At 47.1% G+C, this 16125-nt stretch overlaps 1 protein-coding gene across 8 annotated transcripts in view; it reads left to right on the plus strand.

Moving 5' to 3' along the window:
* Nucleotides 1–16125, plus strand: part of AP2B1 (adaptor related protein complex 2 subunit beta 1) — a 76016-nt gene that overhangs the window by 34363 nt on the left and 25528 nt on the right. For 5 of the 8 annotated variants that reach the window (XM_021550980.3, XM_021550982.3, XM_031506439.3 and 2 more), the window contains exons 13-15: nucleotides 1846–2105; nucleotides 6002–6200; nucleotides 15464–15505. In XM_021550980.3, coding sequence (XP_021406655.1) covers nucleotides 1846–2105; nucleotides 6002–6200; nucleotides 15464–15505 — 501 coding nt within the window. The remainder of the gene's footprint in view (nucleotides 1–1845; nucleotides 2106–6001; nucleotides 6201–15463; nucleotides 15506–16125) is intronic. The other 3 variants (XM_021550983.3, XM_085557487.1, XM_085557488.1) reach the window with 1 other exon arrangement.

Below are 16125 nucleotides of genomic sequence, written 5' to 3' on the forward strand. Positions count from 1 at the left end.
CTATTAGGCAGGATCTGAGCTGCTCTTCAGAGAGGAGTGGGCCAAGGGCAGGCTGTATCATTTGCCTGAGCCAACAGAAGAAAGGTACTAAGTGCTAAAACCCACTGTGCTGACTCACAAAACATTTAATGGCACCCTCAGAATATAACAGGCGTCTGGGTTTGTTTCTCTGTTTGTCACAAATGTTGATTCAGTCTGACTTTTTGTGTTTTCTATGAATAATAAGTCAGTGTAGGATAACTGGCTGTAAAACACTGAAAAACCTTATGCTTCAAGGTCTGATTTCTAGGTGTTTTTTGCTTGAGTGGGAGAATAATTACATGTGTGTTTCTTTCCCCAGCTTAGGTATTGTTGCACTTTGAGTGTCTCAGAGCTTGTCTGCACAGCAGACTGCAGGTGTGGTTGTAGCAGGAGTGAGCTTCATCCAGCCAGCTCTGGTAAAAATAGCAGTGGAGCAGCTGGGGCTGGAAGGAACACAGGAATTGAGGTCTCAGACCTCTGCATCCCCATTGCTGTTGATGGGTGGGCAGCTGGGCTAGCCTGGGCTCATTGGTGTTGCTCCACAGGTGTGCATACAGACCCTGGAGAGAGGAGAAGTGGGAGAGAAACTGGGAGATATTTGAGCCTCTTGTTTCAGTAGGTTTACCAGCTTCCAGTGTGGTTTTTTTTTGGCTGTGAGAAGAAACAGTCAGCCTTGAATCTGTAGGTGCCTGCAAGTAGGAGAGTGTGTAGCCTTTCATGTGTGCTCTTGCAGAAGCCCTGCCTGATCCTGAGTGCAGAGTCTGGGAGGGATTGTTAAAGTGCAAAGAGTCCACAATTCTACCATCAAACAAAAACAGCTCTGCAGAGATAATGTGTGAGACAACAGAGAGATTCATTTAGGTCCTTACAAGCAAAATGAGCTGAGCTCAGTCTCATTTCAAGAAGAGGTTTGAGAATGTCTTGAGGCAGATGGCAGATGCAGATTCTGACAGGGCAGCAATGAGAGCACAGAAGAGAAAAAGAAATGCCAAGAGGAAGGCTAGTGAGGTGTACAATATTTTGCTGGAATTTTATCAAGGAGAAAAGCCCTCTAATCCTGTTACTCTGCTGATGTGAAGATTAAAAATCTGAGCTCTTGTTTCCATGAACAGTTTACTACAACAGAAAACCACAGCACCTTCCTCTCCCTAGAACATTATCAGCAAACCATCCCCACTCACTTTGCTGCTCTGGGCAGAGCTGCTCAAAGAGAGAAATAATTAGCACTTCATGCAGAGGCAAAAGTATCTGCAATAAAACAAGAGTATTATTGACAGCTGGAGAACTGATGAAGTACCCTAAGTGTGTATCATTAGCATCTCTCCATACTTCATTAGATAACTAAAAGGCAGGGTAAATTAAGATCTCTTTTGCTATAAAGAATATGGCTTATTAAGATGTGGCTCTGCAGCATCTTTTTCGTCCAGCAGTGCCTTGGGTAAGTCATATTTCCAGGAATCTTGGATCATTATGCAGTGTTGTGTGTCTGCTCTTAGTGTGCACCAGCTATTGCCACTCATGCTCTTTTTTCTGGATTTCTCCTAACACTCAGTGGCAGGAAAGTTTGAAAAGCAGTTGGCAGCTCTGTTGTTTTGTGGGGAATAAATCCTGGGATTTTTCCTCCCTGAGCAGGAAGCCAGGCATTAATACTTTAGTTCTTGTTTTTAGTTTTAAGATGTTCATCTCAACAAGCAGTTTGTAACATCATTTTGAAATTGGTGGCTGTGGCTGCTGGCTGGTTGGGGTTTTTTAATCCAGAAGAATAAAGTGATTACAGGCATTAGTTGACTTGAGACCTGTGAGTGATGCATTGCTTTGTCTCAGGATTCTGACAACCCAGACCTGCGGGATCGTGGCTACATCTACTGGCGCCTTCTTTCCACGGATCCAGTGACTGCCAAGGAAGTGGTGCTCTCAGAAAAGCCACTGATTTCTGAGGAGACTGATCTGATTGAGCCAACCCTGCTGGATGAGCTCATCTGCCACATTGGGTCTCTGGCTTCTGTGTACCACAAACCACCCAACGCTTTCGTGGAGGGCAGCCACGGCATCCACCGCAAGCACCTGCCAATCCACCATGGGAGGTGAGCTCAGGCAGCCCTGGGGATCATGGGCAGGCTTGCTTGTTTATTTCTAGCAAACAGTCCAAAAGATGCCAAGGTCTTTCAGAAGACCCTAGAGGGATTTTGTTGATGGTTTGCAGGTCATTCAAGGGGCTGTTTCATTGCAGAATATGATCCTGGCTATGGAGTGTCCAAGTTCCTGGGTCAAAAGACACAGGAACTATCAAAGTTCCTGTGTGAGGAGAAGCTGGGATGTTTTTTGAGAAGACATTGGTTATAAGTGCTCTTGATATGAATTTGAGTACAAAAGCAGAAACTTTGGATGACTGGTGCAAGGAGGAATAGAGTGAGAACAGGCATCTTTCAGAAGAAAATTTTGTAGGAGCTTTGCTTCAGCAACAGCTCAGCTTTATGAGCCTGTCTCCTGGAATGCAGTATCACTTTCCTGGAACATGCAAGCACAGGGATCCTTCACTGCTGGAATATGAAATGGAGAAGGATTAGTAAAACTCCCTTTCTCACTTGGTGCCTGTAAAGCAAGGGAAGTGCAAAAGCCATCTAAGCCTGTTAGGGCTCAAAGAAAGATGGGTAGACTGACATGGTCTGTCTGACCTTTGTGAGGTGGGGGAAATGCTTTGGCTCACTGCCTGGTGCTTCAGTGCCTCCCTGGGATCACAGTTTTGGCCGCAGGTTAGTTCTACAAGAGCAGGCAGTGCCTCAGTCCCAGCTGGGGCTGTGTTGCTGTTGGGCCTGTTCCCGTGTTCCCTCATTCAGGTGAACAGTTTGCTATTTGCACTAATGGTATTAATTACAAAAATGAGTGTATTTTGCAGCAAGAGGCAGAGTAGCCAGGCTTACCTCTTAATAATATTCCCAAAGTGACATTTGGAGTGCTATTTTTTGCTGTTGCACTGATAAATCAGTGTGCGATGCTGCTTCTTTTCTATTTTCTGACACCACTGCTCTGCTATTCTTAGCAACTTGAGCTATTTCTGTGGTGGCTGGCTTTGGGAAGCCGAGTTGTTTTCTCCCTGCCTGAAATCAAGTCTGGCTGCACTGACCTAGAATCAGCAAGTACAATTGTACCAGTTGGACAGAAAAAGCAGTGGCCACTTTCCTACCTCTCCTAATCAAAGATTTGTCTCAAAATGAGCTGGTTTTTGGTGTTACCAGCCTTCCTGTACACTGTTGTTCCAGGTCACTACAGCAGATAGCATTTATGGGGATTTAGCTCAGAGAATTCAGCTTTTTGAAGGAGCAGTTTATTATCTTCTTGCATGTAGTGTCTGTGTGCGTGACTCTCGTTGTTCATGCTCAGTCTGCTGACCTTAAGTATTTTCTGACTTTGACAGAGCCATTGCTTAAAAAAAAACTCAAAAAAACCTCCAAGCCTCAGTCAGCAGTGCAAGCCAGGGGAAGGTCTGAGGGACGCTCAGCAGAGTGTGCTGCACTCTATTAATACTGATGCAGAGATAAATTTAAAAATGAGTGGGGTTAGTTAATAGCACACCAGGCTTCTCTGATGGGAGCTCACCTCAAGAGGCCCCAATATTGGGGTTTTCTGCATCTATTTAAGGCAAGTTAAGGTTCCCAGTAAAAGATAAGTCCAAACGGTGAGGTGAGGTGATTTTCTGTACAACTCCTGTACTCCAGTGACCATTCTGATGGCTGGCTGATCCTTGTGGTAGAGACTCATGAGAATGGGGAGATTTCCACAGTGAATGTGGTTTAAGAGGGTCAAGACTGCTTTGAGTGGTGCTTCCCTGGATATAAATCCAGGAGAAGTTCTGGTTGGTAGAACACACTGCATGGCATTTTGATTCATTAATTTTCCATTCAGAGCCCTGTAGGGCAGGTTTCTTGCAGCTCTCAGCTGATGGGAAGATCCATTGAACAGCTCACAGATGGTGAAATGTTCCTGCCTCTCCAGTGAGCCCCAATGTCACAGAGCTGCAGATGTCTCCTGAGGGTGGGGGAGAAATCTGATGGCTTGGCAGTGTTTCCTCCTGTGGTGGCTCCTGCCACCTCTGCTCAGCCATAATTCAGCTGGGAAATTTGGGAGGATGTTAACAGGGCTCCTGGGAGAAGCAAATCTGATTAGACTTGAGCAGGAGTCTCTGTTTCCCTGTTTCACAGGTGGCTGCAGAAAATTTTTGATTCTGATTCAGGCTGTGCATCCCTTGTGACTCCAGCATCTGGGAACTGAACTCACAGGGCCAAATCTCCAATTCCCATGGCCAAACCCAAGGCTGTAAGGGGGAAAGCTTATATCAAGTCTTTTTGCTCTTTTTAACCTATATATTCTTTATTAATTTATTTTCTTTCAAAGAAAATGAAAAGTTATTTATAGGAATCTCCTTAAAGAGATCCTTTACAAATGGAAGTCTGGGGTGTTTCTTTTTTCAAACAAACCAACTGAGCTTTGTCCTTTCCTGATTTCTTGCTGGGCTTTGGGGCAGCAGCAGTTACACAAGACATGGAGGGACTTCTGTGTCTCCATCAGGAGAAGGATGAGTAAGTGTTGAAGGGGTGGAGTGTTAGAGGGTTTATATCCTGGGAAGGAGCTGAGTGGTTTGTGATGTGCCTCTCTCAGAGAGGCTGTTCCTGTTCCCAGGCTGGGGGTGGGAGTGGATCACAGTCACCACCTCTCCTCGGGAATGCTTCAGCAGCACTTCAGCACACTCAGCACTCTCCCTGCTGAAGGCAGCAGCAGAAAGGACAGCTAATATTAGTGCTATTGGGGCTCTAAAGCTTTTAATGCAAAGAAGCTCCCAAGCCTTCCTGCTGCTGCCTGGTAACTAATTTCATTCTGCACTCCTTATGCTCCATCTTTTCCTCCTGGCACTGGCATTGGGAGCAGCTTATATTCTGTCACTGAATCTTTCCCCTCAATAGCTGAATAAGGACAAGAGAATTTTGGCTACTCAAAATCAGAAGCTGCAGTGCTTGCAGAGCAGCCCCAGTGTTTAACACCTTGTCAGGACATTAATTCCCACAGCAATTGTGGGCACTTACCTGCTGGCAGCAGTAACCTGAACTAGAAATAATTTTATCACTTACTGCTGGAAACAGGATATAAAATGGATTTTTAATTATCTAAAATATGAGCATCTTTGCATTTAAAGAATAAATACATTATAGTGAGTTCTCCAGGAGCTACAGTTATTTTTTACCCTCTCCTTGTTATCAAATTTAGTGACAAGTGAATATAAAAGATAGAAAAGGTAGCCAGACTGCATATGATGATAAATTTTGGAAGGTGTATAATGAGTGTTTCTAGACTAGTAATTAGCATGCCTGCTAACTCAGAGGTAAGGAAATTATTGATAGAAGGGAAGAATCAATTTTAGATTGAGTTTTTCAATTAGCAAAGACTGATGGACCTTGCTGCTGGTCAGGAGAAGGTGATTAATCTAGATCTGAGGGAAGTAGTGGAGTTGGCACTAGTTAGGGTAAGGGCTCAAGGGTTTTATCAGTGTTAGATCTCTGAGAAAATCTGGATTATTTATTTTCCCCTGTGTTCTCATGTCATTCTCTGGCCCAATGGGCTGAAAATCATGTCTTGGTTTAATCTGAGGTAGGAAATGCTTCTTTTCAGTTCTGTAGCCCATGTGGTACCCATGGTTCTGTTTTGGAGGGTGTCTCTGATTCTCAGGGTGGGTAAGATTCACCCCTTGCAAGATTTCCTTAGCTGGGCTGAAAACCACATCCAGTGCAGGGAAAATCTTTGTGCTCAAAGTGCTGAAGAGCCTTGTGCCTGGTGCAGGACAGTGGCCACAGCAGCTGCTGGCACCACCTTTTGCCAGGCTTCTGCTGCTGAGGCACCACTTGATGTGTTTCTCCATGCTGGGAGCCTGGAGCTGTAGCCCAGAGGTGACTGATATTTGTCTTTTCTGCTTCTTTTTCTCCCCCCACAGCACTGATGCTGGTGACAGCCCCGTGGGCACCACGACCACCACAAACCTGGAGCAGCCACAGGTCATCCCATCCCAGGGTGACCTCCTGGGGGATCTCCTCAACCTGGACCTGGGGCCCCCTGTGAATGTGCCCCAAGTGTCCATGTGCCCCATGCAGATGGGTGCTGTGGACCTCCTGGGAGGAGGGCTGGACAGCTTGGTAAGCAGCACATCCTCTTTAGCTGGTGGGAGATAATTGGAGCTGTGCTTATCTCTGCAAAGCCTTGATCATTTGTGCTTTTAGTGCTCAGTCAGCTGAGCTCCCAGTGCTGAGTCCTGAAACTCCAGGAGGATTTAACCAGAGTTATTGTACCAACTTTCAGCAGGCTTTTCCTGCTCTACAATGAATGTTGCTGCATGCTGTAGAATCCCCATGGTCAGTGGATATATTTGCACTGTGCTTTTTCTCTCTGTAGAAGAAAACCAAAAAGTTGCTTTAAGAATGTAAAAGTGTTTCTCTGCTTTCTATTTGAATCAGGCTCCCTTTGAAGAAGGCATTTATTCCACCCAATTCCCAACCCTCTTGAATTTCAATGCAAAAGCTCTCAGGCTGTAACCCTGTGTCTTCCCATTTGTGTATTCTCCAGAGCATGCCATGGTTTAATATCAGTGACATTTTAATTGCAGTGAAGTCAAGAGGGAGCTCTCTGTGCAGTCCTCCCTGTGCCAGAGTTGCTCGCATGGCACTAACAGGGTCAGGCCCCACTTGGAGCAATCACACCTCCCCTCTGCTCTGGGGAGGGAGCTGGGCATGATCTGCAATGAGGAAATCACTTAGCAGGGAGCCAGCAGCAGGGCCGGGGTCAGTGCTGTGCTTTGAGGCTGGTGGCAGCCAGGCAGTGAGGAGTGCTGACTGTCAGGGTCAGCCTGGGAGCACAGCACACACATGCCCAGCTCTCCCTGCTGGGAGAAGCTCTCCTAGGTATATTTGCACCGTGTAAATCAAATAAGACTGCCCCAGGGAACATAGTTGGGTGTTTTTCAGACTTGGAGTGGGTTTGTCTTGCTTGAGGTTTGGCTTGTGATGAGTTGGGCTGGGTTTTCTCTGCCTGGTTCAGGTGCACCTTCAGTTCTGAGTCAAGCTCTGAATGACAGAGGTAGGAGGCAGCTGGATGAACCAATCCTCCAATTCAACAGATCCTTATTAGTCAAATTTATATTTTTTTTAAACCACCATAAGCTTACTAAAGCAAATGTTAAACACATTTCCAGCTCCAGTGCTTCATGACCGAATGAGCTGGAAACAATAAACCCTTAATGGCACTGGCTCTCACAGAGGGCAGAGGTGCTGTAGGCTGTGTACTCTCTAGCCACAGGTGTTTGGCTAGCAGGGACACTGCTCTTACTGGGGATTAACAAAATGGCCAAGCTGGACTTGCTGGGAAAGCAGCAGTGAGGCCAGAGCAGTGAGCTGTGCAGCCTTTCCCTGCACTGCAAGTCATGCCTCTGAAAACCTGGCACTGGGAATTAAGGGATGAAGGCACAGAAGAAGGTGGTGCTGCCTGTGGTACCACAGCATGGTTTGCACCTAAATTCCTCTCTGCTGCCTTCCAGGCCTCTCACAGTAACCCTTTGTTCCTCATTAGTGTCACACAAATAAATGGACACCATAGAAGTAAAACTTGGTTTTGGGAGAAGAACTGTCTCACAGCTGGCATTTATGGGCTTAATTTAGTGACCTGCTCTGACAGTGGAGCTGTTAGTTGAAATGGCAGCGGGCTTTTACTTAATATTTTTCTCCAGCCTTAAGCACATCCATGGGGTTATGGAGTGTGATCTGACAAAATGATCCTGTCTGGATGGGGAGTAGCTGTGCCTGGGGCTGCATGGCCAGTGCTCTCTCAGCTGAGTAAATGGGGAAGCACTAAAAAAAAAATCTGAATCCTGGTGTGGTTTTGGAAGGTGGATGCTTTCTGTTGGAGGGCTGTTGCATCAAAGCTCCAGCTTTTCCTTCTCTTGGTCAGTCCCCTTTTGTCAGGTAACAAGTGACAGGATAAGAGGGAATGGCCTCTACTTGTGCCAAAGGAGGTTTAAATTGAATATTGGGAAATCTGTCTTCACCAAAAGGGATTTCAAGCACTGGACTGGGCACTAGGGCAGTGCTGGGGTGACTTAAAAATCGTGTAGACGTGGCACTTGGGGACATGGTTTAGTGGTGGCCTTGGCAGTGCTGGTGGAATGCTGTGGAAGTCTTTTCCAACCTAAATGAGCCTAGGATAATAAGCTCAATTAGTGAGTGAATGTGATCTGTGTGTTTGTTTGTTGCTGTGGGCATGTGTTTAACAAGTCTCAAGCTGGGTTAACCCTAACCTGGTATTACCCAAATTGCTGGGAAGTGCCCTGGGCTGCAAGGCTTGCCAAGAGGATTGGCATTTGCATCTCAGGCTAATATTAAACCACATTTGTGCCATGCCAAAATCAGTCTCAGACTGCAGATCCCACAGGCCTGATTGCTGTGGGTGGGAAGGAGGTGAGACACATCCCAGTGTGCCCCTTGAAGAAGGGCTGAGCTCTTCATCCTTGACCAGGGATCAAAAACACCTGGGGGCCAGCAATATCTGAATTCTTCTGCTTTGAAATTTCCCTTTCTGTTACTCCTTTAGATTTTTTTAGTGCATTTCTTCTCCTGCTTTGTTGGGCAGGCTGACACTCACTGTGATGGTGACAGTGCCTCAGTCCTGTGAGTGCCTCAAAGGCAGCTGGAGGTCTGCAAGAGGCTGCTGGCAGGATCTCAGCCAGTTTGTCACACCCACTCAGTGTCATCTGCTGATCCCCTCTTCTGCCCCCTTGTCTTTGGAGGGCTTGTCTCATCACAGGGATGTTCTTGCACTGAAAATCCCAATGGGACTGACCCAGAAAGACCAACAGCAGCATTAACGTCAATGGAAAATGCCATTTCATTTCCATTCCTTAAACTGTGGGCTTTTCTTTTTCTTTCAGGCATTTAAATAGAGACTGAATGGTGTAAAACTGCACAAACACCAAATTAATATTGTTCATTTTAATTGTCCCCAGCACTGCCAGATATTTATGCCCATGACTAGTGAGACTCCAGCTGCTTGTGAGGTTAATTTCCTTAGTGAGTAAATCTTATTTTATCTCCATAGCGAGTTCTGTAATTGTCATTAAATGTAACATGCGTGCACAGATGCTGAGCATGTGTTAACAATTAAAAAGAGGAGAAAAAGGACCTTTGGTACAAGAGCATTGCTTGTAAGCAGAGCAGACTTGCTGTAGGACTTCTGGAGAGCTTTATTCTAGGGAACAGGTTGTGCCCTGTTTTGCCACCATGGGCAGATCTTGTTCTTCTCTGCTCAATTTTCTTTTTCTATAAAATGGTGACTAAGCCCACTTTAGAAAGCTACTTGGGATCTCCAGCTCCACACTGTAAAGTAGCCATAGCAGTCACTAATGGGAGAGAAACAAAACACGTGGGAGAGCAGATTGCTGAGTGCAGAGCTGTTCATCCCAAGAGCTGGAGTTTGATGCTTTTTTCTCCTCAAGTGGCTGAATTTCGTGCAGGTTACAGTCACTCTCCCAACTCCTGTGCAATGGTGCAGTGCTTTGCAGGATGTCTGTCTGTGCTGACATGACATTTTTGCTTTTAAACCTTTCTGTGTGTTCATTTGTTCTGCAAAACCACAGAGCAGGAGAGCTCTGTGTGCACACTGTGCTGCCTGGGAGCTCCTGCATTGTCTGGGAGCAGGGCACTGTGGCCAGGAGCCAGGAAGGCTGGCTTGAAACCCAGGGGCAGAGCAGTAAATCTGCAGGAATGGACAGGCTTGGATTGTCTGTTATGTAAGGATTTTATTTAATGCTCTAGCCGCTCATCTACAAGAATATTATTGATTTGAGACTGGCAGCTGGTCATGTTGATTTATGTCCTAAATTGAAAAGCTGTTTGATAAACACTGACTATCCACAGTTTTCTGTAATGCCTGCACTGGTTTGGGCTGTCACAGGTGGGGTGTGCCCCTCTGTGTAATCTGGATGGATTTAGGGGGGGTCTGACCCCAAGACCCAAGGTCTGTTCCACACCATTCAGGGCTGTCCCATCACTGCAGTGGCATGGGTGGTGGGAGCTGAGCACCAGCTCACCCTGAGCTCCAGGCACCACAGGCTCAGCAGCTTGGGAGGAAAACTCAATTCCAGCAGTCTGAAGTGTCTGCCTCATCCACAAGGCTGTGAGCAGGGGCTGCTGGTGTCCCTCCCTCCCTGTCTGACTGCTGTCAAGTGGAGAATTCAAAGTCTGGCCTCAATGGACAACATCCTGGAGTGCTGGGGTTGATTAGGGGCTTGGCAATGTTTTATAAAAAAGCCCCAAAGTGACCTTCAGTCTGCCCTGGGGTGCCACATTCCTCTCCTGGCTCTGCAAGTGATTTGCTGTGTATAATCTTAGGAAAGTTACTTCATTTACCTTTTCCTGGAACTACAGTGTGAGAGTGGCTGTGCCAGGTCAGCCCCAACATTCATTTATGCAGTGGATGTGATGATCCTTTCCCAGAGTGCTCCTCCAGCCTTTGACAAGGAGCTGAGTGACTCCTTTCATCTGGGCTGTGGAGGTTTGATGAGCTATAAAGGAATCTGTTAAGATTTCTGACAAAGGACACAAATCCATTGCTGGGGCAGGGCTGGTGTGGAAAAGGAGCTATTTTGGTAGGTCACTCATTCATAGCTGATTCAAAGCTGTTGTAGCAGTCAGGACTGCTAGAGCTTTGTGAGCAGCTTGTTTTTTTGCACTTTTGGGAATGAAAATGGTTAGGACTCAGTTTTGCTTGCTGAATGAAGTCTCTCAGCAGGGCAAAGCATCAGCAGCAAGTGCATGGAACTGGTGACTGTGGTATTGGCAGTGTGACCTGACCTCCAGCAGCTTTGACACAGCTGTCTCTGGTTTGGAGAGCAGCCCTTGTGCTCTGCAATCCTGGCTTGGTGTGCAAACAGACACAAATTAGGCACTGAACTGCCTCTGTGTGAGCCACAGTGTGCGTGCAGTGAGATCCCTGCAGCCCAGGCATGCTCTGCCCTGCAGCTCAGGGCTCTCACAGGGTGAGCCTGCCCCCGGGGGGCTGCCAGCAGCCCTGCTCTCAGCACCTCAGCCCATTTCTGTTAGGTGAATGCCTTGTGTTCCTTGCTGCTGCCTTACTGAGTGCAGGCAGCACCTTGAGCTGGTGCTTGACTCCTGCTTTGTGGTGTGAGGCAGCGAGAAGGCAACTGTCCCCTGTTAACCCATGAGTTGTGGTCCAGGAAATGCACAGCTGCCCTGGAAGCCCTGATTATGCTGTGGGCACAAGGCAAGGCAGTTGCTGAGCAGTGGTTGTTGAAGCTTCTGTCCCTGGCTCCACCCTCCCTGTTATTTTTTGGTGCTCCAAAAGCCTCACGTCATTTTGCAGAAGTGATTGTAGCCCCTCAGGATCACATGAACACTTCAGCAAAGTCACTTCATTACAAGCTGCTCTTAAGATGCAAATAAACCCTCCTAATGCAGTAACTCCAGCACTGCTACACTTCATAAGTCAGCATAACTGCTTCCACAGGGCTGGAATTGCAGGGCAAGGGCTCTCCAACTGCAGAGCAGCTGCAGCACCATCCAAGCCAACTTGTGCAAAGTAAAAGTGCTGATGCAGCTTGGGAAAAGGTGCTGGCACTGCTTTTATTGATACAGCCTCTTCTTTAAACACGTGGCTGCTTGGGTGCTGTTACGGCAGGATAGGTTTGGAGGGAATAAAGAGAATTCCTGTTTGAAGAAGTTTTATGCCTCTGGAGGCCGAGACTCCCTGTCCATCCTCTGAAGCTGGCAGCTCTTCATCCTGAAGCAGAGGCTTTGTGCTCTTCAGCAGGAGGCAAAGCTGCCAACTTTAGGATCAGGATCAGGAGTTTGCAGTGCCACAAACTCCCTTGGACCATCAAGAGCCAGCCCTTGTCCACCCACCTTCACAGTGAGTGGGGCTGACAGCTGTATTAATGTAGTCCTCTCCTCTGTGGGCTGTTGCTGACTCTCCTGTAAGGCAGATCCAGCTTGTCCTTCCTGCAGGAGTGTCTATCTGCCCATGAGACAAATGGAAATGGTTAACCAGAGCTCTGCTAGTCCTGGGGAATTGCTTCAGCAGCACTTCATGCCTGACTAATATCTGTTTCTTTCCTTCTGCACTCTGCCTGTCACTCCAGATGGGAGAGGACACTCTGTGGGTAATTGGTTCCTGTTCCCTCTGTCTTCCTCCTTCCCTCTTACTCACACACATCACTGTTACAGTCTCTTCCATCATGAGTTTGGAATAAAGTTATGATTTGGGCATCCCACAGGAGGAAAACCAGACCTGCAATTCCTGAATGGGGAAAGAATCAGTGCCATGGGAGGGTGACAGGCAAGAAAAACAGAAAAAGAGACTTTGTGCTGCTGCAATGGGAAGTGCAGCCCAGATCTGATGTGGAATTGATTGGTTCTTTATTAACTTCTCCCCTGTAACTTCTGGTGCAGTAGAAATGCTGTTGCTTCTCTCTTCAGTCAGGGCAGAGCCAGCTCTGCCTGTGGGGACCTGGAGGAGCTGCAGCTCCTTGGCACTGGCTCTGCAGCTCTGGAGCACGTCTGCAGTGCTTGGGCCCGAGCACAGGAACCAGGAGAGGCTCAGGCTGTGCTCTGCAGAGCCCTCCAGCCACTAGAGAGGGGCTGCAGCAGCTCACAGCTTCCTGGAATGGAAGAGAGATGTTGGATCCAATCTGAAAATACACAGGGGCTCCTGGTAAATTCTCTGAGCCAATCAGGGGATTTTTCTTTTTTTTTGTGAGAGCTGCAGTCTTAACTAAAGCAATAAATCCACATTCTACTTTTCCCCCCAAAGCCTGACATTTAGGGAAAATGGAAGACTTGTGGGTAGCTCAAGGAACCCCAATGTGTCATTCCCTGTCCCTTGCAGCCAACATCAGTGTACGAGCTGCTTCGAGGTTGGGTTCCTACTACCCTGCAGCTCCTGATGAGTGTAGTAGGAAATGGTAGAATAGTTAACATCTGGCTTGATTATGCAGAATTATTCAGTCATTTCCATAACACCCCTTGTAAAATGCTTGCTGCTTGATAAACCAGCCTTTCTGCTGCTGCAGACAACAGAACCAGAAATCCTCTGTGCATACAATAATATCTGGGAATGAACTGGATTCTTTCTTTTCCCCAAGACTTTGCTGGCTGTCAATATAAAGCTTGAAGTTCATCTGCATGCAAGACTATGAATAGGGATGAGGTGTAATAGTTGCATTTATTACTCCTCAGTGAGCCACTAACAAGATGTAAGTGATCTGATATATTAATCTAAACCGTGGCTTGGCTTAGAGTGAAGTCAATAGAACAAAACTCTGCTCTGTCAGGCTGTTTCAGTGGGGGAGACTTGACAGTGTAATAAGCCTTATTTTATAAGCTCAATATTAATTGGATTTGCATCCTCTGGCTGGCTTCCTTTGGTCTCTGACTGATCCTTCTTTTGACTTTGGAGTCACTCAATTTAATCTGTTATTTCTTAAGTCAGCTAAGCAAAACTGGACAGCCAGAGACTGGGTTGCTGTATGGAGAGGTGGCTGTTGAAAAAGATGAGGAATCTCCTCAGCTTCTGCCATGGCCTCAAGTAGGGATAAACTGAGTCCCACCCAGGAAAAAAGCTCTTAAGGCCTCCTAACAAAAAGCAAATTGTGTGTGATTTATTCTTTTCTAACACCTACTTAGAATGGTTAATGTTGCTCCTGTGAGGACTAGGGGAAGGAGGGGTACCTGGGAATAGGAGAAAGATCCAGGGAAGCAGAGGGATTTGTCACATTTTACAGGTTTTATGGAGGCTAGTTATTATCTGGTAAGTCACTGTCTTACCTTTGCTGCTCTTCTCAGGGCTATTTATCCTTTTTATCTGTGCTCTGATGGAGAGAGGTGTGAAGCTTTATGGTATCTCTTGACCAGCATAAAACACATTTGCTGTGAGATCTCTCAGGGAACAGGCTGGAGGGGATCAGAGCAAAGTTAATTTCCAAGTTTTTTTGTGCAGAGGGAAAAGGTCAGAGCCTTTTTGGCTCTAAGCACAGGCAATCCTGGAAGCTTTTGCATCGCCTATATGGTGCTTTTGTTCAATATTCTGACACACCAGCACTAATTTGAACAACATATCCAGAGCCTTCGTTGACCCAGTTTGTCGCATGTTTTTTTAAAAACAAACTAACTCCCCAAACCCAAATCAAATGGAAGAGTAAAACTATCTCTGGTGAGCTGTGATGTTCTAGTCTGCCAGTCCAGCCTTTTCATAATGGGGCTGGCTCTTACCTCACCCTTGCATCATCCTCTGTGACTGTTGTCAGGTCATGTTCCCTGTCTGAATTTGACCCCAAAAAAAGCCCTGTTCTGGGCAAAAAAAATTACCCTGATCTTCAGAAGGAAAGCCTGGGACACAGATAAGCCTGGAGATGTCTCTGCAGTGAATTAACCACTGCAGATCTGTGCTTGTTTCCTCCTGGTTATCTGTTAAGTGCATTTTAAATGTTCACAGGAGTGATGTTGTACTTGCAAACAGCACTTGTAGCCAAGCCTTGGAGCCTGTCCTGATCTCTGAATCCTCCTGAGCATGTAGAATGATGTGGAGGTTTGAAAAATGGACTTTGTCACTGGGAATGCGGTCTGGGTGTTTTGTAAAGGGAACTTGTGAGGACAGAGCTTCTAGGTGGGCTGCAGAAGGACCCCAGAGAGGATTTAGTGTTTCTGGAGGGCTGTTTGGGTCACCTCAGATGTGTCTGTGTAGCGTGGCAGAAATTGGTACTGAAATAGCCCGGTGCACTGTGAGGTCTCTTTGCTGTTGGAGTGCCTATTAGATGATGAAGGTATTTTTTCCTTGTCTGAGGGAGGGGAGCATCTTCAAAGCCCCCCTCTCTGAGCTGTTGTCAGAGCCAGCACTGATCCCATTCTCTTTCTTGCTCATTGCTGAAAGGAGCCGCGTGTCGGAGGAACACAGCCAAGATGCATGGTGTTTGCCCGTGGTTTGTAGCTGTTCCCTAGAAAATCAAACCTTCCTGACAGTTTTATTTTCATGCCGTTTCACAGTTACCCCACTGGGTTTTGTGGAGCTGCTTGGGGCCTGCTGGCAGCAGCAGCAGGGCTGAGGGGAAACCACCGATGCATGAAACGTGAAGAAGGGAGGTTTTGGTGCAGACAACAGGCACAAGAAGGGATGGATTTTGTTTCTTATTAACCACAGTGAAGGCATGGGGTAGTTCTCCAAGTAGCTCTGCTCACACAGCAGCAAGCAGCCCCTCTGTTCCCTGTGCTTTCCCAGCACTGCATTTCCATCTGTCCTGTGCAGGAGCGATCCGTGCTCGCCGTGCCCGGGCTCTGCCCCGGCCATCTGACCTTGGCTCAAATGATCTCGGTCTTCCTCTCCTCTCTCTCCTTCTCTCTTTCAGCTTGGCAGTGACCTTGGCGGGGGCATTGGAGGAAGCCCGGCAGTAAGTGCCATTCCATTTTTTTCCCCAATTTCCAAAGCTGCTCAAAGCTCAGGGTTTTTCAGTGTAAGCTCACCCACTGTGTGCTGGAAGGTGCTTTTTAAAGCCCTGAAGATGTAAAATGGATAAATGCAACTGAAACACACAAGTCACCACCTATGTTGATTTGAGTCCAGCTCCTACCTGGGCTTTCCTAAGAGCAGCCAGGGCCAGAGCTGTTCACTCTCTCTGCTTAGCTCTTCTTCCTCAGAGCTTTTAGTTGGAGCACCAGCGTTAACCCTGGCAGTGCCTCATCCTTGTGCAACTGCTTTAGCAGCTGAAAGGCCAAGGATGCTTATCCCTACTCACAAAGCCTGGTCTGTAACCCTAACCCAGTGTCACCACAGACTTGCCTGAACTCAGTGCTTTCTCCTCCCAAACTCCACGTAAGATTTTCGCCTGGACATCAGGGTCAGGTGCTCTGAGCTTTCCTACTACATGTGGTCAGTGCTGCCACCGGCCACCTCCTCTGTGCCTGTGCTTTGGGAGTGTCCTCCTGCCTACACCTCTTGCCAGGACATGGGACAGTTTCAGCCTGTCTTACAGCAGCCTTGGCTTCAAGCTCATAGCAGTTTCTTCCAGAA

The sequence above is a fragment of the Lonchura striata genome, chromosome 19, assembly GCF_050655825.1.
Source record: "Lonchura striata isolate lonStrDom1 chromosome 19, ASM5065582v1, whole genome shotgun sequence".
Lineage (NCBI taxonomy): Eukaryota > Metazoa > Chordata > Aves > Passeriformes > Estrildidae > Lonchura > Lonchura striata.